Raw genomic sequence first — 25,523 nt, 5'->3', positions numbered from 1 at the left:
TGCTTGTTTGTTTGTTATGTGGATTTTTATAACTTCTTAGTAATTTTTGTTCTTAATGTTTAGTTGCTCCTTTAGCTAAGACACATTCCATAACCTTTCTATTGTATTGTTCAATACAATGTTGGTAAGTTTCTACTTCTCTCTTGATGCTTTCTTTCTAAGCAATGCAATAAGTTTGGGGAATTTATACACATTGGGGACAATGTGATTGATTAAATTGGGGGAAGGGAATTTTAGCTAAAAATCTAAATTTTTGTTTTTTGCTTAACATGGTTGGAATGACTACAAGCAAGCTTGACGGTTCTTGTGTCTAGTAATAAGTATTAAACATAATTGTTTCTCAAATCTAGCATATTTTAAGTTTTGAATTTGAAAGTTTGATTTAAACATGTTCATTGATCTAAACTATTTGTTTCTAGATTTTTAAACACTGATTTTTATGAGAGTGATGATGTATAAGTGTGTTTTACTCTAAGTTATTTAAATCTTGGCATTCCTAGAACAAAACTTAGAAATCCCTTCGAGGCGAAAAATTTAAATGTTTACTTTTTGAAAGAGATGATTTAGGCAAATTTTGTTGAAACCTATATTTAGCCTAGACCACCTAAATTAAAAATATGACTCTTGAAACCAACTTTGAAGCCTTAAAACCGTAAAATTTTTTTCTTCACCCTCAATAAACCAAGCCATTAAAGCCAAATTCAAATTTCCTACCCTACGTACAAAGGATTGTATGATTGAAAGATTCGATTTTTAATTAGAATGTAGCAACAAAAGAGGGAGAATTCATCAATTAATACTAGCAAATAAAGAAAAGAAGAAAGAATCAAGAAAGAGGCACATGAAAAGCAATCAAAAGAATTCAAGAAAAATAGAAAAAGACAAGGAAGAAAAATGCCAAAATATTAAGAAAAGACCTTGTCCAAGATGCCTCTAGCTAGTAAGAAAGTTTCAAAACAAGACACTCCCTAGAACTAGAAAAAGTTTAATTAAAATAGCATCTTGAATGTTATACATTCTTTTGTACTCTTTGTCTACATTTTATCCCTTTCTTTGATTAAGCAACGTTTACACCAAGAAAGCCCCATTACAACCCAAAATAAAGACCTTCTGATCTTTTAGTCGTATGCATTTAAATCGTGGAGAAAGGATGACTAATTCTGCATATGGGAATGCCACTTTTGCTCTATCAATTGTCTCATTTTTTTTTTTTTTTTTTGCCTTAGATGATTCATGTCTTATTTATCATAAATGGAATAAATATTAGTGTTGATAATCTCTCTAAACTTATATTTTACTCAATGAATGTGCTTTATTCAAAAAATAAAAATCAAGCTTAAGTATGAATAGCATGGAGAACAATTGAGTTTATCCACTTATTTACTAATCATGATATCATGAAAAGTTTATTGAGATCAGTTCCAACCATGGTAAGCTAGTGTCATCAAAATATTTTTTTTTTTTTTTTTTTTTAGTTTTGTTGCTTGAGGACAAGCAATGGTTTAAGTTTGGGGAATTTTGATAAGTGTTAATTTTATAGTGTTTTTAATATAGTTTTTATTAGATTTTGAGTAAGTTTTTATTACTTTAAATCACTTTTAGTATAATTATGTTCAAAAGTTTCCTTGATCTTTAATCCGCTTGATCTAAGAGAAAATTTCAGGAATTTGGCACAGAAAGAACTTTATAACACAAGGCACTTAACTGGCAGCACGCCCTGGCCGTGCTAAAAGGCACGGCCGTGCTACAAGGGTCCCTAGGCGTGTCAAGCATAGCACGCCCAAGGCAACTTTAGGCAGACTTCCAGAGAAAAGCACGCCCAGCCCGTGCTACCTGGCACGCCCGTGCCTCAATGCTTCACCAGCCCGTGCTACCTAGCACGCCCCGTGTTTCACTGGCCAGACTTCCAGAGGAAAGCACGCCCATCCCGTGCTACCTGGCACGCCCGTGCCTCAATGCTTCACCAGCCCGTGCTACCTAGCACGCCCCGTGTTTTACTGGCCAGACTTCCAGACTAAAGCACACCCAACCCGTGCCAGGAAGCACGCCCGTGCTGCGCAGGCGGAACCAGCGAGAATTTAATGCGCAAATCTAGCTTTTTCTCACATGGGCCGACCTTGGGGAGTTTCCTAAACACACTAAACAAGACCTAGACCTATTCTTGGGGAAAAAGGAGTCCTAATTAAGAAGAAATCAAGAACCTAAACAGTTATGATCTCCTATAAAGGATTTTGCACTAAATAAGGATTCTATTTCCTAAAAGGAGTCAAACTTGCCTTCAAGAACTCTATATAAAGAGAGGAACTTCTCCTAACAAGATATCTCTCGATTTTTAGGCAATTTCTTTACATAATTCGTTCTCTCTCTCAAGGATTTCAAGCATCAAACAATTGTGCCAAGATTCAAGGAAGCCATCAACATAGTTGTGATACAGTTTTTATTCTAAAACTCTTCATCTTGTTTCTTTCTTTTATTATTGTCTTTAAATATGATGAAAGTGCCAAGCATGATTGAGTTTAATTTAATTACTATGTCCAGCTAAACTCTTATACTAGGGATTTGATGTAGCTTAATTCGATTCCAGTTTATGATATTAGATTTGTTTTTCTTTGTTCTCGTTATAAATTATTATTGTGCTTAATGCTTCCAGGCAGAAAATTTCCCCTGGATTGAGTTATTTCAATAACTACATTCGGGAGAAGGGTTATTGATATGAAAAAGATAATAATTTACTTGAGAATAATAACTTGATGCGGAAGCTATATGGTTTGACTCAAGGGAGGTTTTCATAAGTTAATAAATTATTAAGTTGTGAACTCACAAAACAACCATAAAACCTAATAATCTGATTTATGTTTAATTTCACTATTAAAGATAGGTAATTGAACTGAATTAGAATAACTAACAATAAATCGGGAGAGCTTGTTAGTGACTTTAGGGTTGTTCTCCTACTTGAACAATTAAAATTGATTAATGAACTAATAGAATAAGCTGGATAGAATTAAGTGAATTCAAATTCCCTAGTAGCTTAATCCTCTGATTTCTTTTCACTTGAATTTTGTGTTTGATCTCTTCTATTTTTTTAAATTTTATTTACCTTACAGCGAATCTCCTTTATCGTCGTCTAAATAATAATAGGTTAACATAATTTTGGTAATTGATAAACAATCCCTGTGGATACGATACTTTCTTACTCTATACTACTTGTTGCGATTTCGTACACTTGCGAAAAAAAAAAAAAAACGCTGTCATTTGGTAATTAGTTATAGAACAATTAATAATATCATTAGAACAAGTTCGGAGGTTAATATAATTTGTTAATTAATTGGTCTGGAATTATTAAGTGCGTATATGTGTGCGTCATGAATGATTGATGAATATGGTTATAGCGGATGGGTTTAGTTGTTGCGAATTGCCCGATGGACGGGCTTTGAGAATTTGCTATTGAATTGCAGATAATCCAATTTTTAAGGAAGGTTCTGCCGAAATTTTGATAGAACCTAGGTTAGTCATATTTAATAATTAAGTTAATAGGTTTATTTAGATTAATTCTTTAACTTGATATAATTAAAATAAAATTTTATTTTGATTTTTTTGTTAGTTATTTATTCTTATCATTATTTATTTATTTATTTTCTAAAATCAATTATTATATTATATTGTTAATTAATACTTCTGTAATTATTTGTATTTGAATATGAATGTCTAATTGTGCACCTGCATTATGATATTTAATTACTTAATATGCTTGCATGTAATTACAATATTTGATTATTTGTGTTGTGGCATTGCTATGCTTTGTTAGGGTGGAATTAGGATAAAGTAAGCCAACATGGGTTTGTGAGGACGGTCCTGAAAATGATGAAAATATGAAATTTGACCGTCGGCCAAGTATGGAGAGATTGGCGCCCCCATGTGAAACCTGATGATATGATATGGGTGATACCCAACGATATGGTATGAATGATTTGAAAAACCACAGGGTGGCCTCCTATTGGTATGGAAAAGAAAAGAGAGTATAAAAGAAATGAGAGGGTTGGTCAACTGAGGATTAGACCGGTCGGCCATGTATAGGGGATCGGCTCCCTAGTGCACACGTCATGAGAGGATGGGCCATGTGGGAGGACGGCTCATTGGCGGTTTCGGTGACTCCACAAACCAATTTCCACGTGATGTGATTATGTGAAGGTGTTAATACTTGTGAGTGATGTTGTTATGCCAATTGTGTGACTGTCTGCATGACCATATAACTAGTTGGATGACTAAATTGATATATTTTCACATTCGTATGAATGCATGTGCATTCAATAATTATTATTTCTTATAAACTCACATGTCGTTGCTTAACTTTTTCAGGAATTAGATACTCCCGTGTTTCGGCTAAAACTCTGTCTCTTTCTCCGCAAAGTTAGACAACTTTTAGAGTTAGTAGTTATTTAAATTATATAGCTAGATGTATTAAAACTTGTTTATATTTATTTATTAGTGAACTCTGCAGTTGTAGAAATAAAATCAATAAACTGATGCAGATGTTTAAACAATATTTACGAGAATGTTTAAATCTGTTAGCCCACATTATGAATGTATTGTATTATAGTTGGGCCCAAGCTATAAAATTGTTAAGATGTTAGATTTGGGCCAAAAATATAATATAAATATGTGACTTATTATGCATAGCAATATGAGTTTAATGTTTGAAATTTACATTGATATAGTTGAATTATGTAGTTAGGCTAACTACGGGTCTCGGAGGCTTTAATCTTACTTGGGCCCTTGTCACGACCCGTTTCCGTGGGCCGGACCGGCACTAGGGCCTAGGTAAGCTTAAGGCCCCCGAGGCCCGTAGTAAGCCTAAATTATTCAATCTGTCTACATGATTCTCCTAATTTCAACAAAACAGTAAGCCCATATGACTTGAGATATAAGTTTTATAAAATTTTCAAACATCTGGCCCAATATCAAATAATACATAAAATTTAACCAGGGCCTATTCACAATAACTCATAATCACTATAAGGGCTTACTAGTTTACCTACAGTTAATTACACAATAATTAATTTATAGCGTAGTGCTAACAATAAGGCCCAATTTAAATACACAACCCTATAACTGCGGAGTTCAATAATAATCTGATAAAAGAGTAACTTATACAACCAAAATTAAATAACAAAAATATAAAGTTTACATTTATAACTCTGCGGAGAAGATTGCAGAGCTTCAATCGAATCAGCTGCTTCCTAGTACCTGAGAGGTTTGGAGAGAAGGGGGTGAGTTTTGCAACTCAGTGAATAATAATAAATAATACACACCACATACAGGCAAGCAAAATGCACCCTAGTATACTGAATGAACACACAACAGTCACTCATATGTCATCATATCAGCACCCACAACAATATCACCTTCAAATAATCACATCACGTGGAAATTAGTCAGTGGCGTCACCTAAATCCCCGACGAGCCGTCCTCTCAAACAGCCCATCCTCTCAAACATGTGCACCCGGGGAGCCAATCCCCCATATCTGGCCGACCGGTCTAATCCTCACTTGACCAGTCCTCTCAATATTTTATTTTTACATTCTCTCTTTTCTTTTCCATATCATCAACATCATTTCATCAGTTCATCAGGTGCACACGGGGGCGCCGATCTCCCATTTACCCGGCCGACGGTCCAATTTCATCAGTTCATCAGGATCCATATTTATCGACCGTCCTCACAAACCCATGGTGACCCACTTCATCCCAACTCCACACAAACAGAGCACAGTATATACACAGCACAAATAATCAAACAATTCATTTATCATAATACACCAATTTCGTCCAAATGCACAATTATGCATAAGTATAATTATAGTGATCATAACATAATATATATGAGAAAATACAATATGTAAATATATAAAAATGTAATGTTATGCAAATGCAGTGTTGACATGCATTATTTATTATTACTCACTGTGGTGGAGAACGAAGCTCTAGCGTTGATTCTATCCGGGAGGAGCACTAGATGGACCCGAGCGATCTAAGCAAAGTAAAAATGACATCGGAAAAAAAGAATAATATCAGATAAAATATTTATTCATCACACTACTATTCTTAACCTATTTAATTTCTATCAATAATTTACTCTCTATAATTAATTAAATTTCTATAATAAATTTTATTTGCTACCGAAATTCATTTTATTTTCTACCGAAATTTCGACAGCATCTCCCCTAAAAATTGGACTTTCCACCTGTTTAAAATATCAACAATTTTATCTAATAACTCCAAATCACACAGCCCATCCATCGGGCAATCAATCAATTCAATTTTCTCATCCTCCATCTGAATATCAATATCAACATTACCTTAAATTCTCAATTCCTCATTTCATTCCATTCATAATATTATTATCAAAATTCCTCAATAAATTATTTCATACTGAATTTAATTTTAACTAACTAAATAACGAAAATTGCTAACTAAATATTTTTATTAATCAATAAATTAATACTACTTAAATTAATTTCACTACATAAAATTAATTAACTACGCAAAATAACTAAAAATTAAATGAACTAAATTAATTAACTACAATAATAAAATTAATTCAAGTAACTAAAATTATTAAAATTAATTTTTACCCCAAAATATAATTTTTGTCGAATTTGCGCTAGATCGGGGATTCTTACGCGTGTTGGATCGAAGTATACACGCTGCGACTGTCAAGCGGTGGCCGGAGATGCACTGCAGCAGCAGCAGAGCTGCTGTGACGTCGGCGGATGCGTAATCTGTTGTGGCGGAGCAGCTGGCGACGCAACTTCAAGGGAGACGTGACAGGCTCGCCGGCGCGATGGAGGTAGTGGACTGTCGACCTCGCTGGAATCGAACGGAGAGAGAGACAGCGATGGCGGAGCTACTGCAGCGTGGACCAGCGGCGAGGTGGCGCTACGTGGCTGAGCTCGTGCTGGTGGCTTGCGTTTCTGCTGGAGCTGTTGGGACGCGACACAGACACAATCGCAGAGAAGAAGAAAGGGAAAGAAAGAAAAGAAAGGAAAGAAGAAGAAGAAGAAGAAGAAGAAGAAGAAGAAGAAGAAGAAGAAAGGAGAGGAAGGCAGTGGTGCTGGGTGGGTGGTCGGGAGGCGCAAGACAGAGGGAGGGAGGGATATGAGCGTTGAAGATAAGAGGGGAGGAGATGTTTCTAGATGGTTTGGGCTGGTTTGGTTCGATTCAGGTTCGAATCAGCCCAAATCTTGGTTTTTGATCGATTCTAGATTTTTCCAATTGGTTTTTGGTTCGGTTTGTCACTGTACGAATTATTGATTTGCATTTAAATAATTAAATACATTTCCAGGCTGTCAGTTTATTAAATTTAATTGGAAAATATTTGAAAATAAAAATTCGGGTTGTTTCAATCTTCCCCCCTTATAAAAATTCGTCCTCGAATTTTAAAAGTAGCAAGAAACTAGGATGCAATAGTTGTTTACGATAACGGTGGTTGTACTTCTCACATAATGCTGCAACTACTAAAAGTTATTACATTCACATTCAGGAGAATACTTCTTCTTATGAACAGCTAGATATCTACCTTATCACCATAGTTAATTTAAACTTGAGTTGTACTATATCCACAAGTCAAATCAAGTAAACCATTCATAACCCAAGGCACAGATTCAACACTAATATTCACCTTTACACGTAAGAATTTAAGCTCTTCATAACCTCTGCTTAAGTAAGGGATATTAATCTCATTAGCTATATATCATGTGTCCTGCATTGATGTATCGCCTCATTTTTCTCTCATTAGCTATTATAGGCAATGATCATCATTCCATAAGAAGCTCATACACAAATCAAGTATTTAATCTTACTGATACAAGAATCCTTATTATTATTATCAATTCTACCATTACCATTCAATCCTTTCCAATTAAAGAGAACAAATTCATGGCATTACTACAAGCTTATTTCAAACAAAATCATGACATTTCTCTAGCTAATTGCTATCAACTGATAGGAGATTTTGGCTTCTATCCCAAGCACATCACCTATTTATCAACTTAACAATTTTCCAACGAAAGATAGATATACAATCTCATTTCAAATCCTACTAATGAGAATCCCATAAAACAAGTAGTGCATCAATTATGTAGAGAGAATTTAAATTGACCATCAAGTCCCTATTTTAGTTATTAACTTCTCTATCCCTCTTCCCAAATTGTCATACCATATCATTTCTTAACTAATTATGACAAGAATTTATGCAACTAGCCAAGTTAGCTGTTGTCATGCCGGATAATTCTTAATTTATTTTTGAAAATTTGCAAACACCATTCTATTATACTCAATTCCATAAAGAAATCCAGCCTACATTTTTTTTTTTTTTTTTTTTTACAAGCTTAATCGTGATATAAAATTCTCCAAGCCAATTTACATATTTCTTCCGTCTTTAATCAATCCTTTAGATCTAAGTTTACATATCTAGAAATCAAGAATCTTAAACAAGTAATGCCTTTTGCTCTAGCTAATTAAGAGATTAAGAATGTTAAACCCATAATTCAGCTCCTGATTAGACTATGTCCTTTGTCTTATGTTTATTCTTAATCCCATGAATGCCTATGAATATTCAGATAATAATATCATTGGGTTATTCCTTTTCTCCAAGTCTATCGTAGTGTCTATCACCTGTAAAATTTATACCTAATACGATCTAGGAATATCCTCATCCTCAATTATGTTCTCTCTATATTCTTTACTCCAAACAAGGTTAATAGCTCATTGAATTCCTCAACATCTGAGTTTTAATGTACCAGTCCTCAAATGCACCTAACTAATTAAATATTCCCTTAAACCATTAGATATGTCGCAACTACCATTTATAACACAATTCTATTCATTCAATCATAATTGCTACCAATTGCTAAGGAATTCAGAGTAGGTTTACATTGATTCTACATTATGTATCAATAATTTTCACTCTAATTGGTACCTCAATAGTCCCATGAGCAATTTGAATTGATTAGTGATCTAATCGACACACATGAGTTGGCACTCCAATATAATCAAGATGTAGTCTTAAACCATCCTGTTATCACATCCAATAATCCTCTAGTTTATATCCTTAGTCTTCAAACACTAACATGTATTCTCTTCATTAATTTGTTAAAACTATCCCAAATTCACCTTTTCCTTCTTATACCAAGTTTCACTGTTCCATGCAAATAGTAAATTAAAACTCAGCTTGCTTACTAATGAATGAAAATACTCTAATTACCTTCATGTTCTACTAAGGACATAAATATAACTTCCCTTCTTTATCTAATAAAACAAGTAACTTGCAAAAGTTGCACTAATTAATAGAAATTCCTTATTTTAATTGCTTTACGTCAAGAAATTTAAATTTATTTACATTCGTTGTCATCTCAAGCTAAGTCCCGTGATCCTTTATCAACTATTATTCCAACTAGATGCTATCAAATTACAGTAGTCAAAATTCTCTTCTCTCTTTCTCTCCAATAGAAAGTCTATCTTTCTTTCTGAATATAAGTACTAAATTCTTTTGTCATCGGGATTACAATCCTCGAATCATTTATCTATTTGTTTAACATAAGACATTCAATAGCTTCCTACATTTGATCCCTTTTTAGATTTAAATTTACTATTTATGAACCACTAAATTCTCGAAACTCACCTCGCAAAGACCCGATTAACTCAACTCAAAAGTTTGGTTATAACATTATCAATTATTTATTTAATATCCTATTAGAATTATCATCAACAGTGATAATTATTTTAAACCTCAAAGCCATTTTTCCTACCTTCAATAGTATACATGTTCCATCATTCTATCGTTAATAATATTTTGCTCCTTTTTGTTTAACTACATAGTCTTAACTACTTATTCTAAAACATCTTTAAACTTTCTAAATTTTCATAAATCTTAAATTTATTTACAGCATAAAATTACTATTCATGATCATTTAAATTCTTAATATCCACCTTATCTCTATTTTCCATCTGATATAACAAGAAACTTTACAATTATACAATATTGTTCTCCTTCAAATTATATTCTAATTATCATTTTTCTAATATAATTATCACCCAATATTATAGCGTTCCAATCCCAAAACCACTAATTTTCTTTATTATCCTTTACTTCCATTTTATTATACTAGCTCCGCAAACTTAGTTTGGTTTATTAAATATCCTACATGTACTAGGGTCACTAAATACTGCCTAATACACTCACTACATACTCAACTTTCACCATATTACTTCCTACATTATACTAACTATCCCTTAATTATATACACCACCTTTGTAATTCTATAGACAATTCAACACAATTACCCAACTTATCACTAAATACTCCATATTACTGCCTAATACTAACTACATACTCAACTTTTTTTTTTTTTTTTTTTTTTTTTTTTTTTTTTTTACACTCAGTGAAATCCCCAAAAATAAAAAAAATCTTTGTCTTAGATCCTTTGATGTATCATTATTCCTATTTGCATCAAATCTTATAACAATTATTCTTAATTTGTCAAACCTCTAAATACTAATTATCCTCATTTAAATCACACTAATTCATACTCTTCACGTTTCTGTAATTGATTCTTTTCTTAATATCCATACAATAATAGGACTAGATCCATCCTTACTTATCTAATTCATTAGTATAACATCAATTCAATAATTGGACAATTATCTTTCCATGTCCAATGTCATTCATCAATACTTAATCATCATAGCCCACTATTTACATAACATAATTACTTTAATTCCCTCATAGAGTCGTTAACTCCTTAGATCATAGTATCTCCCATTAAACAAAAATCATTGTTTGTAATTCACATATCATCGAGTATGCAACAATTATTTTAAACATCAAAAGACTAAATACCATTAGATTTAATTCTTACTTATACCATATTAAACCATAAGATGTCACGATCCACACAATATCCACCACTAAATACATAAAGATTAGAGTAATTTATCTTTCACTAAGAATCACAATTTACTTTTCTTATAACCACAATAATTTATATTATTCCTTATATTCACACACCTAAAAAAGAATAGTTGATGACTACAACAATACACTCTACTCTACCAAGCAGTGATTACTCATAAATAAAACTCACTTCATACAATAATTCCACCAATATTATTCTTTATGAAAAATACTCATCACCAATTATTATACCAAATCGCACCAAATCCTTCAACATTCAGACCTTATAAAAATCATGTATATCCATTCCATCCAGAAAATATTTATCTCAATAAATATAAGAAATTCCACTAACCAACATCATGTAAATTTCATCAAATTCATATACTCATTCAATACTCTAAATAAATAGATTCTAATGTCCTCGAATACGAATCATTTAGTTCTCTTATTAAATAATTAGCAACTCATTCTCAATTCCGCAGGCACACATCTAAACACATTCATGCATTCTTATATATGTATTCCACATTCAACACGTATTAAATAAAAATAGCACACTTTCCTCAACTAACTTCAACTTATTAATCCTATATAACTTATCTTCTTACATACTTAAATTATATATGAATATTATTTATTCCATAAAAGGGTTTTTGTTTAAACCATCCCCTTAGCATCAGTAACTAAATCACATCTCTAAAGAACAAGGATACAAATTTTACTTATTAAACAACTTGACCCTAATCTAGTTGGGAACAACGCTGAAGAGGAAAGCAAGGAAGACTATGTCAAGACATGACAGGAATTACTCCGCAGTTATATCTAGACTTATGAACTTTTGCTCTGATACCACTTTTGTCACGACCCGTTTCCGTGGGCCGGACCGGCACTAGGGCCTAGGTAAGCTTAAGGCCCCCGAGGCCCGTAGTAAGCCTAAATTATTCAATCTGTCTACATGATTCTCCTAATTTCAACAAAACAGTAAGCCCATATGACTTGAGATATAAGTTTTATAAAATTTTCAAACATCTGGCCCAATATCAAATAATACATAAAATTTAACCAGGGCCTATTCACAATAACTCATAATCACTATAAGGGCTTACTAGTTTACCTACAGTTAATTACACAATAATTAATTTATAGCGTAGTGCTAACAATAAGGCCCAATTTAAATACACAACCCTATAACTGCGGAGTTCAATAATAATCTGATAAAAGAGTAACTTATACAACCAAAATTAAATAACAAAAATATAAAGTTTACATTTATAACTCTGCGGAGAAGATTGCAGAGCTTCAATCGAATCAGCTGCTTCCTAGTACCTGAGAGGTTTGGAGAGAAGGGGGTGAGTTTTGCAACTCAGTGAATAATAATAAATAATACACACCACATACAGGCAAGCAAAATGCACCCTAGTATACTGAATGAACACACAACAGTCACTCATATGTCATCATATCAGCACCCACAACAATATCACCTTCAAATAATCACATCACGTGGAAATTAGTCAGTGGCGTCACCTAAATCCCCGACGAGCCGTCCTCTCAAACAGCCCATCCTCTCAAACATGTGCACCCGGGGAGCCAATCCCCCATATCTGGCCGACCGTTCTAATCCTCACTTGACCAGTCCTCTCAATATTTTATTTTTACATTCTCTCTTTTCTTTTCCATATCATCAACATCATTTCATCAGTTCATCAGGTGCACACGGGGGCGCCGATCTCCCATTTACCCGGCCGACGGTCCAATTTCATCAGTTCATCAGGATCCATATTTATCGACCGTCCTCACAAACCCATGGTGACCCACTTCATCCCAACTCCACACAAACAGAGCACAGTATATACACAGCACAAATAATCAAACAATTCATTTATCATAATACACCAATTTCGTCCAAATGCACAATTATGCATAAGTATAATTATAGTGATCATAACATAATATATATGAGAAAATACAATATGTAAATATATAAAAATGTAATGTTATGCAAATGCAGTGTTGACATGCATTATTTATTATTACTCACTGTGGTGGAGAACGAAGCTCTAGCGTTGATTCTATCCGGGAGGAGCACTAGATGGACCCGAGCGATCTAAGCAAAGTAAAAATGACATCGGAAAAAAAGAATAATATCAGATAAAATATTTATTCATCACACTACTATTCTTAACCTATTTAATTTCTATCAATAATTTACTCTCTATAATTAATTAAATTTCTATAATAAATTTTATTTGCTACCGAAATTCATTTTATTTTCTACCGAAATTTCGACAGCATCTCCCCTAAAAATTGGACTTTCCACCTGTTTAAAATATCAACAATTTTATCTAATAACTCCAAATCACACAGCCCATCCATCGGGCAATCAATCAATTCAATTTTCTCATCCTCCATCTGAATATCAATATCAACATTACCTTAAATTCTCAATTCCTCATTTCATTCCATTCATAATATTATTATCAAAATTCCTCAATAAATTATTTCATACTGAATTTAATTTTAACTAACTAAATAACGAAAATTGCTAACTAAATATTTTTATTAATCAATAAATTAATACTACTTAAATTAATTTCACTACATAAAATTAATTAACTACGCAAAATAACTAAAAATTAAATGAACTAAATTAATTAACTACAATAATAAAATTAATTCAAGTAACTAAAATTATTAAAATTAATTTTTACCCCAAAATATAATTTTTGTCGAATTTGCGCTAGATCGGGGATTCTTACGCGTGTTGGATCGAAGTATACACGCTGCGACTGTCAAGCGGTGGCCGGAGATGCACTGCAGCAGCAGCAGAGCTGCTGTGACGTCGGCGGATGCGTAATCTGTTGTGGCGGAGCAGCTGGCGACGCAACTTCAAGGGAGACGTGACAGGCTCGCCGGCGCGATGGAGGTAGTGGACTGTCGACCTCGCTGGAATCGAACGGAGAGAGAGACAGCGATGGCGGAGCTACTGCAGCGTGGACCAGCGGCGAGGTGGCGCTACGTGGCTGAGCTCGTGCTGGTGGCTTGCGTTTCTGCTGGAGCTGTTGGGACGCGACACAGACACAATCGCAGAGAAGAAGAAAGGGAAAGAAAGAAAAGAAAGGAAAGAAGAAGAAGAAGAAGAAGAAGAAGAAGAAGAAGAAGAAGAAGAAAGGAGAGAAAGGCAGTGGTGCTGGGTGGGTGGTCGGGAGGCGCAAGACAGAGGGAGGGAGGGATATGAGCGTTGAAGATAAGAGGGGAGGAGATGTTTCTAGATGGTTTGGGCTGGTTTGGTTCGATTCAGGTTCGAATCAGCCCAAATCTTGGTTTTTGATCGATTCTAGATTTTTCCAATTGGTTTTTGGTTCGGTTTGTCACTGTACGAATTATTGATTTGCATTTAAATAATTAAATACATTTCCAGGCTGTCAGTTTATTAAATTTAATTGGAAAATATTTGAAAATAAAAATTCGGGTTGTTTCAGCCCTAGTGCCGATCCGACACATGGAAACGGTTCGTGACATGTGACGCCCGACTCTAATCATCAGAGGAATTATCCGCTTTGGATCAAGTCGAATCTATCCCATACTGGATTGGCAGAATCCGCATGGTTTTATCCCGCAGGTGAAATGGAAAACTTCTCAGGAGGTCACTCATCCCAAGATTCCTATTAAGCGAGCACACTTAATCTTGAAGTTCTTCCAACTCTCTAGCCATTCCACCAAAGACGCCTTTAATGATTAGTTTCCTCCTTTTCGATATATGCTTCGATTCATTCATGTGTCCCGCATTCCACTACCCATAGCTAGCCTGCCATCCTAGAAGCTCGCTAGAACCTTAACTTTACTCGCCTTCTTAGGATCACTTTGCCGGGTCGGGATGTCACGGTTTCAATACCGAGTTTATTTTTCAAACCTCATATGTACATTTCCTGCATTGCAATGCCTTTACAATTTCATGCATATAGAGTTTCACTTTAGAATTTTCAGTTTCTCAAATTATTAGAACTAAAGTAAGTTAATAAACCGTTTATCATTTTTCAATTCGTAGAATTATTTTAATCGAGAAGCCAATAGTACCACATTTAACTGATGCGCATACGCTTCAAATATCTAACCTGCCCACAGTCTACGTTTCAATCTGCTAGCCAACTAATTGTTCTTTTTATGTGAAACAAATACATTGCGCCCACCTTAATTCTAATTTATTTTGTCCACCGAACTAATAATAATAATAATCGGATCCCTGTATTTAGTGGAAAATAACTACTTTATCCCTGTCTTTAAAAAAAAAAATGTTATATACATCTCTATGTTTTCTCTCCAGTCAACTCTTTTATCCTTCTATCAATTTTATTATACTTTAGCTACTAAATAATATGAAAGGCCCAAAGAACCGTTAGCTTGTTCAACTTTTGTTATATTCATATAGCATTTTTCATTTTGGTTTAGGTATTGATATTAATCTTTCAGAGTAGAGAGGATTGGGAATTAGTATAAAGGTTAATGATTAAAGGCATGGAAGAGGTTAATGATTAAATGTATGGAAGAGATTAACGATTAAAGCCTTTTTAAAAAGCCTTTTTAAAAAAATAAAGATAAATAAAAAAGCCTTTTTAAAAAGACAAAGACAAAACATTTTTTTTTTATATAAATATAGGGACATGATAATAATTTTTCTAAGTGTATCGTCAGAAACACTTTTGTTTCAATAACAATTTTTTCAGTTTAAACCATCATTATCTGGACTCTATTATGAGAGATCGCCTGATTCGGCCTAAAGCTTAGTCACAGTTAAGATTTTTCGCCCCTTCTTACAGGTGCATTTAGTGAGAGTCAAATTCAAGAGCTCTTCTCACATGCCTCACTTGCATTGCCAATTAAGCCACAACTCATAGAATTTCGATAATAACTTTAATTTGCGAGGCCATATGGACTAGTCCCGGTAAGTTTTTCCTATCAAAAGAAAGCCTTAGCAACATTCACGTGGCCATGACGAGCCGTGACGGTATATAAGCATAAACTTCTATACCCATCCAGGCCTTGATGCTCTGAGGTTATAGCTAAGAAATGGCTGACTCAACTCCTCTTTTGTCCCAATCCAATTCTTTAACCGATTCAAAACAACGTCCTTCCCTTGATCAAGTAATTGAGCAATGTATTGGAGACTTTGGTTTTGCCCAATTAGTTCAAGCAGTGTTAGTATCACTTGCATGGGTTTTTGATGCTCAACAAACCTTCATTAGCGTTTTTGCTGAAGCTGAACCAACTTGGCACTGCAATCAGATCGGAAACGAGTCCTGTGACTCACTTGTCTCCAACATCTGTCAACTTCCAAAAGATTCATGGTCTTGGGATAGGCCAATATATTCATCGATCATATCAGAATGGGAACTTCAATGCTCCAATTCACTCATCAAAGGCCTTCCAGCATCTTCATTCTTCATGGGATGTTTAGCTGGTGGGTTACTTCTAGCCACACTAGCCGATTCCTCTCTTGGGCGCAAGAATATGCTCTTTCTCTCATGTCTAGTAATGTCTTTCTCTTCTTTACTCACTGTTTTTTCTCCAAATATTTGGATCTATTCAGCTTTGAAATCTTTGAATGGGTTTGGCCGTGCCACAATTGGGACATCTGCTCTTGTCTTATCGACAGAGCTGGTTGGAAAACGATGGCGAGGCCAGGTAGGAGTCATTGGCTTCTTTTGTTTCACTCTAGGGTTTTTATCATTACCTGCTATTGCTTATATCAACAGGGACTCTTCTTGGAGAAATCTTTACTTATGGACTTGCGCACCCACCATTTTCTACTGCATATTACTTCATTTCTTAGTTCATGAATCACCAAGATGGCTTTTCATTAAAGGACGAAGAGAAGAAGCTGTATCAATACTAACAAGTATTGGACAGTCTGAAAGAAAAGACTTGAACCAAGAATTATTATCAGATTTGGAGTTCGAGCAAGAGTCGTGGAACGTTGATATTTACTCAGCAATCAAGATCCTAACACAAAAAAGATGGGCATTTCGAAGATTATCTGCTGTTATGATCATAGGATTTGGGACTGGTTTTATATATTATGGGATGCCATTAGGTTTAGGGGCTCAGAATTTCAATCTCTACTTAAGCGTTACATTTAACGCCTTGTCAGAGCTTCCAGCATCATTAATCCCTTTCTTCTTTATTGATAAGCTAAAGAGGAAGTATTCGCTGCTGGTGTTTAATTCAGTAAGTTGCGTTTGTAGCATCTTATGTGCTATTGCTGGCAAAATGTCAGCAAATTTACAGATAGGACTTGAGCTGGTTTCTTTTTTTAGTGCGTGCACTGGGTTTAACATTCTATTGATATACTCATTAGAGTTGTTCCCTACAAGCGTAAGGAACTCAGCAATATCGATGGTAAGGCAAGCTCTTGTTCTTGGTGGTGTGTTCAGTCCACAACTAGTTGCTGCTGCAAGGAAAAATGAGTTTCTGTCATATGGAATGTTTGGATTGGTGATAGGGACTTGTGTATTGTTTGTGATTTGCCTTCCAGAGACTAAGGGAAAGACATTATGTGACACAATGGAAGAACAAGAGCACAAAGAAAGATCTGCCTCTAATCTTGAATAATCCAAACTACTTAGTCTCTATCTTTCTTTTTTTCTTTTTTCTTTTTTAAATGTCATCATTGTTAATAAGAGCATTTTCAATGCTAATCTAGACAGCGGCTAATTTGTCATAAAATAGAATGGGTGAGTGATAATATAGCGACAAAATATTATCATTCCAATGTATTAGCTTTGAAATCCTCTTCCATCTTTTTTTTGTTTTTTTCATTTCTTTTTGGGCTCACAATTCAACGTGCAACCAATAGTTAAAAAGTAATAAATTTCCACAAAAGTGTGGTACCAATGTCTATTTATTTTTTTAAATCTCAGTTTCACATACCAAATAAAAATTAGCATTAGAAAAAATATTTTTTTTCCATTTATTGTAATGTAATAATTAAATAAGAGCAAATTCACGTTAACATTGTAAACACCAAATAAAAAATTGTGGAGTGGAGCTGATCAAGATTCTCTGAATGTATGATGAAGCACCGTGTAGAAAATGAATATCTTGTGAAAAAGATATCACCCCACTTGGGAATAAGTGCTGTCATGTTGTATTATTTCAGCAAGGACAGAGACAGTCTTGGTTGGATAAGTTGCGTCTTGTTCTATGATGAAAAGATTTAGATGCTAATTGATTAATTGTTCATTCGTGGCTCTTGTCTTTTGCCAATTAATGCAAATATTCTACTAATACTTTCCTTCGATTCAAATTGATTCTTAAGTTTTCAACTTTATTCAATTGAGTCCCAAAAAGATACGATGCGGTTCAAATTGGGACATTGCTTTTATTTAATTGTAGCTCAACTTAATCCAATTTTTGGCGAAAAGGTAAAATATAATCCTTATTGTTTAAAAATAATAATAATAAAATATTTATATACCTTAATATTTTTATTTACTAATAATCTATTTGTAATGTAGAAATAATTTGAAAATATTTTAGCAAAAGACATACGAGAATGAAAACTGAAAATAAGAAAGAAAAATGAAATTTGTAGACGTAAATTCTTATCTTTTAATCAAGAGAATTAAACCATAAATCTTATTTTCATTAAGATATGTCATGAATGGATTTTGTTGCATTGGTCAAATCCTGCATTGACTGTTTTGTATTACTTAAAATTTGAGTAATAAAATCCTAATATTTATTTCTTAAAAAAAAAAAAAAAAACAACTTTGACTCATTTTAAAAATATATCTATCATTTCACATTATGAGTAGGAAATAAATCTAATTAAAAATTGATGTCTTTAAATTGCAATATGAGTTAGTTCGTGTTTTTTTATTTTTATTACATTTTGCGTATTCGTAATTTGTATTTAAAAGTCAAGAACAAATGTTTTGATACTAAAAACATAGATTTAATGCGGTGTCTCATCCTCAACTTTGTATAATGTTATAATTTCAATATATTTTGACGTTTATATCAATTTCATTAGACTTTAACCTTTTGTTGCAATAGCGCTCTAAAAGTAAATTGTAAATAAAAATAAATTAATATGAGATCTACTTTTGACCTTGGATTAACTTATTTCAAACTTCCTCATTTACATAAATTTTGTTAAGTTTAATTGTTGTCTTGAATAAATTTTTTTTTCATTATATAATTATAATTTTTGATTTTGACCAAAAGAAAAAACATAACAAATTCTAATCTTTTGTGAGTCAAATAATCTCATAGTAGTTCAAATTTTTCAAGTTTTATTTTTTAGATTTTACAATTATTTCGAAATTTACATTAAAAGTCAAACAATAATAGTAATTAATTTATTGTTTAAGAAGTACACTCCAATTTTTTTTAAAAGATGTACATATACTAAATAATATATTTTTATTTATTATTTATTATCAATTGAAGAAATAATTTAAAAATAGGGAAAATTATAAACATGTACCTATATTGTGTTAAAATTAACTACTCTGTCTCCATATTTTTTAAAATATACTACTTTATCCTTATATTTTCATTCTGTCTAACTATTCTATCATTCTGTCAATATTTTGAATTTTTTTTTGTTAAATTTAAAAGAAAAGACCGAAATACCATTGTCTTCTTTCACTTTCTAGTTTGCGCTCTCCCTCTCTCTCTCTCTCTTTCTTTCCTTTTCCCTCTCCATCACCGAACGATACTGAGATTCTGCAGATATCTAAAATTGGCGGCTGCCGATGAGATTTTGTTGGGGTTTCTAATGAGGTATGACTCTATGGCTATATAAATGAAGTCGTTTTTTGACTCGACTGGACAATTATGGCAAGAGCAGAAACTTGTTGGAAATTCTGTTGAATTCTTCGTCGGTATAGGGACACAAGGTGGTGGCCAAGAAACCATCGCATAAGTAATTTATTTTTGAAGCATTAGTTAGTATAGATGTAGGTTGTTTTTTTCGTTTGGATTACTTTTAGAGTAATTGGTAGAAAACGCAAATTTAATAGGGAAGTAAGGGTATTTATGTCTTTGCATAAGCCTTTTAATGGAAAAATCGAACATATTGACAGAAGGACAAAATAGTGGACGAAATCAAAATATAGCAACAAAATAGCATATTTTAAGAAATATGAGGACAAAGTAATTAATTTTGACATAATATGGGAACATGTTTATAATTTTGCATTAAAAATATTAAAAAATAATAGATATTTTCCTTATTATTAACCGAGCTCCTCGTTCACACAAATGTATTAAATTAACCTAACCAAAGTCGAGAGTGAACCCTATAATAATGTATTTTTTTTATTTACAATTTAAGCCTAATTATAATTTAGGGTGTTATTGCAACAGAAGTTTGAAATTAGGGTGAAATTGACATAAAAGTCAAATTGGTATGAAATTGCAACAGAAATCAAAGTTCCAAAGTGAAATAATGCATGGGGCCAAAAACATATATATAGTTTGATATTGACACATAGTTATGAAAATATACAGTCCGTCACAAAACTACATGAAGTGATAATTTACCATAACTTTTAAAAATACTTTTAATTATATATAGAACTTGTTTGATAATTTTATTTAAATTATTAATTATTAGAAGAGCAATTTCTTTAATTTTTAAAATTTAAAAATGCTATCTTTATAATATTTGCTAGATATTCGTAAATTTTTGATAAGTAAATGCAATATGAAAATACATCAAAAACTCTCATTTATAGTTAAGAGAAAAAAAAAATCTAACTTTGAATAAAATTGAAATTTGATGAATTTAATTTCATATTATTTTTTAAGAATATTAAAATATAACCATGAGTTATAATATTAAATTCATCTTTTTGAATAAATTAAATATGTATTTATTCAATGAATTTAGAATTTTAAATTTTTTAAGTTGTTAAGTTTTAAAACCAGATAACTAATAATAAACAATTGAATTATAAATTTATGATACTGTTATATATTTCAATATCTATGTAACATATATTCATAAATCAAATGAAAATTAAAATTAAAATCAAACACAAAACTAAAATTTTAAAAAATTAAAATTAAAATACAAAATCTTAAGTCAAAATTAATGATAAAAATAATTCAATGGAAAAAAAAAATTTTGTAAAGGAGAAATGCCAAGTAAACTAAAAAACTGTTGGGGTTCATCAAACATAAAACTAAAATTTAAAAAAATTAAAATTAAATAAAAAATATTAAATCAAAATGAATGATAAAAATAATTCAATGGCAAAAAAAATATTAAATCAAAATTAATGAAAAAAATTAAAATTAAATAAAAAATATTAAATCAAAATGAATGACAAAAATAATTCAATGGAAAAAAAATATTAAATCAAAATTAATGAAAAAAATAATTCAATGGCAAAATAGAAAAAAAAAACTATTGGAGTTAGACTCGAATTTAGGTTAAGTGACCCAAAGTTTTGTATTTAAAGCCGCAAAACTACCAAGGTAATTATGAAAGTTGGTGCACTAAAAATATTTATAGAAACTAAGGTGTAACGTCCACACCAAGTTAAGTGCTAGCTTGAGATATTAGTTTACCTTAGGCGAATCCCACATAAGTTAAGTACAAGGTGAAAATGATATAATAAGAATAAGCAAGCCTTAGACTAGCAAGAGGCTTTTTGAGGGTGATGGATTATCACTCTCAGGAGCAAAACTGTGTGGAGTGAGCCCAAAGCGGACAATATCTTACTAGATCTCACTAAATCCCTAGCTTGAGATGTTAAAGGAGGTTTGGATGACCAAGAAGGGTTCAAACATAGAGAAGGCTTTTTAGTAAAGGATTGGCCGGACAAGAAGGCTTCAAATTAAAGGGAAGGAATTCTAAAAATCAAAGTTAAAGAAAAATATTAGGAGAAAAGTGAGTCGGAGGAATATTACCTCGCCCATTTAGAATACTTAAGAACTAAAAAGCCAAAGGAATATTTCAACTAAAATCTCTAGAATGTACTTTGTAAGAAGTAAATTAATTTAGAGAATTCTATGTGATTTGAATTGAGGAGGAATTTGTTGGGATTATACCTGATCCTGAGTGGGACCCGCGGAAAAATGCGGTGGTAGAAGTAAAATAAAATTACCGATGATAAAAGTTAATAGCGCCGATAAAGATTTAAATTACTATTATCACATTTACCTCCAATAATTACGTATTGGATATTGACGACCGAATCCACCAGAAATAATAATCATAGTACAAATTAAATAATTACCCTAAATGCCAGATGAAAAATAGGGACATCGAGATTTACGTGGTTTACCCTTCAACTGTTAAGGGTTATGTCCATGAGATAAATTTCGAATAATTCTTCCACTATAAAATAGTAGGTACAAAAGAGATTACAAAAAATAGTAGCATTCTAAGTGTTTCCTAAAAACACACCAGAAATTATAATCCTCACTATTTTCTCTCTTTCCCAATTTTAGGAACCCTTTCCTAAAATTCTCTCCACTTAACTGTGTAGACTTTTTCTTTTTGTTTTGTATGCCTTTGGTTGAGGCACACTTCTCCTACTTATAGGAGAAGAGGATGCATAATCAACACGTCCACCTATTGACGCGCAATTAACGCATCCATTTTCAATTTTGGCGCAGCTTTCTTTGATTTTCTTTATCAAAAAGAAAAACGTGTTTTCCCTTTTTTTTCTTTTCAAAAAAGTGCGTGGGTCCCACATGCCAGAGGGACCCCACAACAATTCTCCCCCTCCTGACTACATCGTGTGACTTTCCATCCCTGCTGCTTTGACACACAGCTCGAACTTCTCCTTCGGAACGACCTTTGTCAATATATCCGCAACATTTCTATCTGTGTGAATTTTTCGCAACTGGAACTGCTTCTCTTCAATGACAAATCTAAGCCAATGATATCTTACATCAATGTGCTTCGTCCGTGCATGATACATAGTATTTTTGCTCAAGTCTAACGCACTTTGACTATCACAATAAACTTTATATTCTTCCTGTTGCACACCTAATTCTTGAAAGAAACGCTTTTAACCAAAGCATTTCCTTTCCTGCTTCCGTTGCTGCAACGTACTCTGCTTCGGTCATTGATAACGAAACACATTTTTGTAATCTTGACTGCCATGAAATAGCCCCCTTTGAGAATGTAAATAGGTATCCTAATGTAGATTTTCTTTCATGAAGATCACCGGCCATATCTGCATCTCTGTAACCAACAAGTGCAGGCTTTTCACCTCCAAAAGTTAAACATAACTTTGAAGTTCCTTTCAAGTATCTGAAACTCCACTTCACTGCTTCCCAATGTGTCTTTTGGGGATTTGACAGCAATCGGCTCACAACGCCAACTGCATGAGCGATATCTGGTCTTGTACACACCATTGCATACATCAAACTTCCGACCACTGAAGAATATGGAACATTTGACATATCTCCTTTTTCTTTCTCTGTTGATGGGTAGGATTTTTACTCAACTTAAAGTGAGCGGCAAGCAGAGTGATAACTGGTTTAGCATTCTTCATATTGAATCTCTCTAGAACTCGTTCAATAAATTTTTCCTGTGATAACCATAACCTACAGGACTTTCTGTCTCCGATAATCTCCATTCCGAGAATTCGCCTTGCCGATCCCAAATCCTTCATGTCAAATGCTTTTGACAAATCACTTTTTAACCTGCTAATTATGTCTGCATCTGGTCTAACAATTAGCATATCATCAACATATAAGAGAAGGATGATAAATTTACCATCAGGGAATTTCTGGACATATGCACAAGGATCTGCATCTGTCCTTTTGTATCCTTGATTCACCATGAAAGAATCAAACTTTTTATACCATTGTCGCGGTGCTTGTTTCAACCTGTACAAGCTCTTCTTCAAGCGATAAATCATGTCCTCTTTTCCCTTGACCTTGAAACCTTCTAGTTGTTTCATATAGATTTCTTCCTCTAGATCCCCATGCAAGAATGCGTTCTTTACATCAAGCTGCTCTAACTCAAGATTCAAACTAGCTACTAGACCTAGCATAACTCAAATAGAACTCATTTTAACAATTGGTGAAAAAATCTCATCAAAGTCCATACCTTTCTTTTGAGTAAAGCCTTTGATGACCAATCGAGCTTTGTATCTCACTAGGTTGCCATCATTTTTCTTCAGTTTGTGCACCCATTTGTTCTTAAGGTTCTCTTCCCTTTTGGAAGTTTCACCAGCTCATACGTGTCATTCTTTTTCAAAGAATTCATCTCCTTTTGCGTGGCCTTTATCCAGCAATCTTTATCTTTGCAAGATTGCACATCATGGAAGCTCTCAAGCTCCCCCTCATCAATAATCAAAATGTAATCAGAACTAGGGTACCTTGTAGATGGTTGGTGTTCTCTGGTTGACCTGCTTAATCTGAGGTTCAACTCCTTCTGGTGGAACGGGGTTCTCTGGCTCCCCCTGCTCAACATCCTCTGCATCACTGTTATCATCTACAATCGTCTCTTGATCCCCCACGACTGGCTCTTCTTCTTCTTCTTCTCGTTCTGATTCAGGCATTCCTCCTCTTATGACATCATCTGTAGGAATGCTTCTTGGTGTAATATCAACAACACCATCACTTGTGGATTTTTCCCAAGTTGTATCTGCCACGATCTCATTCTCGTGGAATACTACATCTCGGCTCCGGACAACTTTCTTTTTTACTGGGTCCCACAACCTATAGCCAAACTCTTCGTCTCCATAACCGACAAAAATGCAAGGAACTGACTTGTCATCAAGCTTTGATCTCTGCTCCTTCGGAACATGCATAAATGCCTCGCAGCCAAATACCCTCAGGTGAGAGTATGAAATATTTCTACCTGTCCAGACCCTCTCTGGGATATCAAAATCCAAAGGTCCTGAAGGTAGTCAGTTGATTAGGTAGACAGCAATATTGACAGCTTCTCCCTAAAATGGCTTAGGAACGTTGGCCATTTTGAGCATGGATCTGACTCTTTCAATAATGGTGCAATTCATCCGTTCAGCAACGCCGTTGTGTTGAGGCGTACTAGGAATTGTCTTTTCATGCTTGATATAGTGCTAACTACAATAATCTCTAAATTCCTTAGAGATATATTCACCACCATTATCCGTGCGCAAACACTTTAATGCCACTCCAGTCTCCCTTTCCACCATCGCATGGAATTGCTAAAAGTGCTTGAATACTTGGTCCCTTGTGCACAACACATATATCCATGTTTTTCATGAGAAATCACCAATGAAGGTTAGAAAATATCTACTTCCTCCAAGCGATTCTACCTCCATGAGACACATACGTCAGAGTGTACCAACTCCAACTTGTTGTATCTTCATCTAGAGCTTTTCTGAAATGAGACATGATGTTGGTTCCCAAATAAACAATGATCACAAGGGTTTATTTTACCTTTGGCTAATGGGATGAGGGACTTCTTAGACAACATATTCAACCCTTTCTCATTAACGTGCACCAGCCGCCTATGCCACAAATTTGATGAAGCATCATCTCCAACTGTATTCAGTTGAACCGCACATTTTGTTGCATGCATCTTATACGACGAGCAACATAGTTTTCCTCT

General features: G+C 33.5%; 1 protein-coding gene and 2 long non-coding RNA genes across 3 annotated transcripts; 1 reads left to right on the top strand and 2 right to left on the bottom strand.

Annotated features, from left to right (window-relative positions):
- Window positions 1-5,088: 5,088 nt before the first annotated feature.
- Window positions 5,089-7,030, bottom strand: LOC149493313 (uncharacterized). Its single transcript, XR_016322850.1, has 3 exons — window positions 6,630-7,030; window positions 5,960-6,025; window positions 5,089-5,244 (listed from the first exon to the last, which is right to left on the bottom strand). It is a non-coding gene; the product is annotated as an uncharacterized LOC149493313 (long non-coding RNA).
- Window positions 7,031-12,121: 5,091 nt separating this feature from the next.
- LOC149493312 (uncharacterized) lies at window positions 12,122-14,062 on the bottom strand. The gene is made up of 3 exons (XR_016322870.1): window positions 13,663-14,062; window positions 12,993-13,058; window positions 12,122-12,277 (listed from the first exon to the last, which is right to left on the bottom strand). It is a non-coding gene; the product is annotated as an uncharacterized LOC149493312 (long non-coding RNA).
- A 1,817-nt stretch (window positions 14,063-15,879) lies between these two features.
- Window positions 15,880-17,746, top strand: LOC149493311 (organic cation/carnitine transporter 3-like). The gene has a single exon (XM_089726611.1). The coding sequence runs from the start codon at window positions 16,019-16,021 to the stop codon at window positions 17,558-17,560; it is 1,542 nt and encodes a 513-aa protein (XP_089582737.1). The 5' UTR covers window positions 15,880-16,018; the 3' UTR covers window positions 17,561-17,746.
- The last annotated feature ends 7,777 nt before the right edge of the window (window positions 17,747-25,523 follow it).

Source organism: Jatropha curcas, chromosome 10, assembly GCF_041381405.1.
Source record: "Jatropha curcas cultivar XTBG-Jc1 chromosome 10, XTBG_Jcur_1.0, whole genome shotgun sequence".
Classification (NCBI taxonomy): Eukaryota; Viridiplantae; Streptophyta; class Magnoliopsida; order Malpighiales; family Euphorbiaceae; genus Jatropha; species Jatropha curcas.
The sequence above is the reverse complement of the archived record's forward strand: the minus strand, read 5'-3'. Positions and strand labels throughout refer to the sequence as shown.

Bases quoted from the DNA above. Each gene is read 5' to 3' on its own strand.
- LOC149493311 (XM_089726611.1), top strand. From the start codon at position 16,019: ATGGCTGACTCAACTCCTCTTTTGTCCCAATCCAATTCTTTAACCGAT.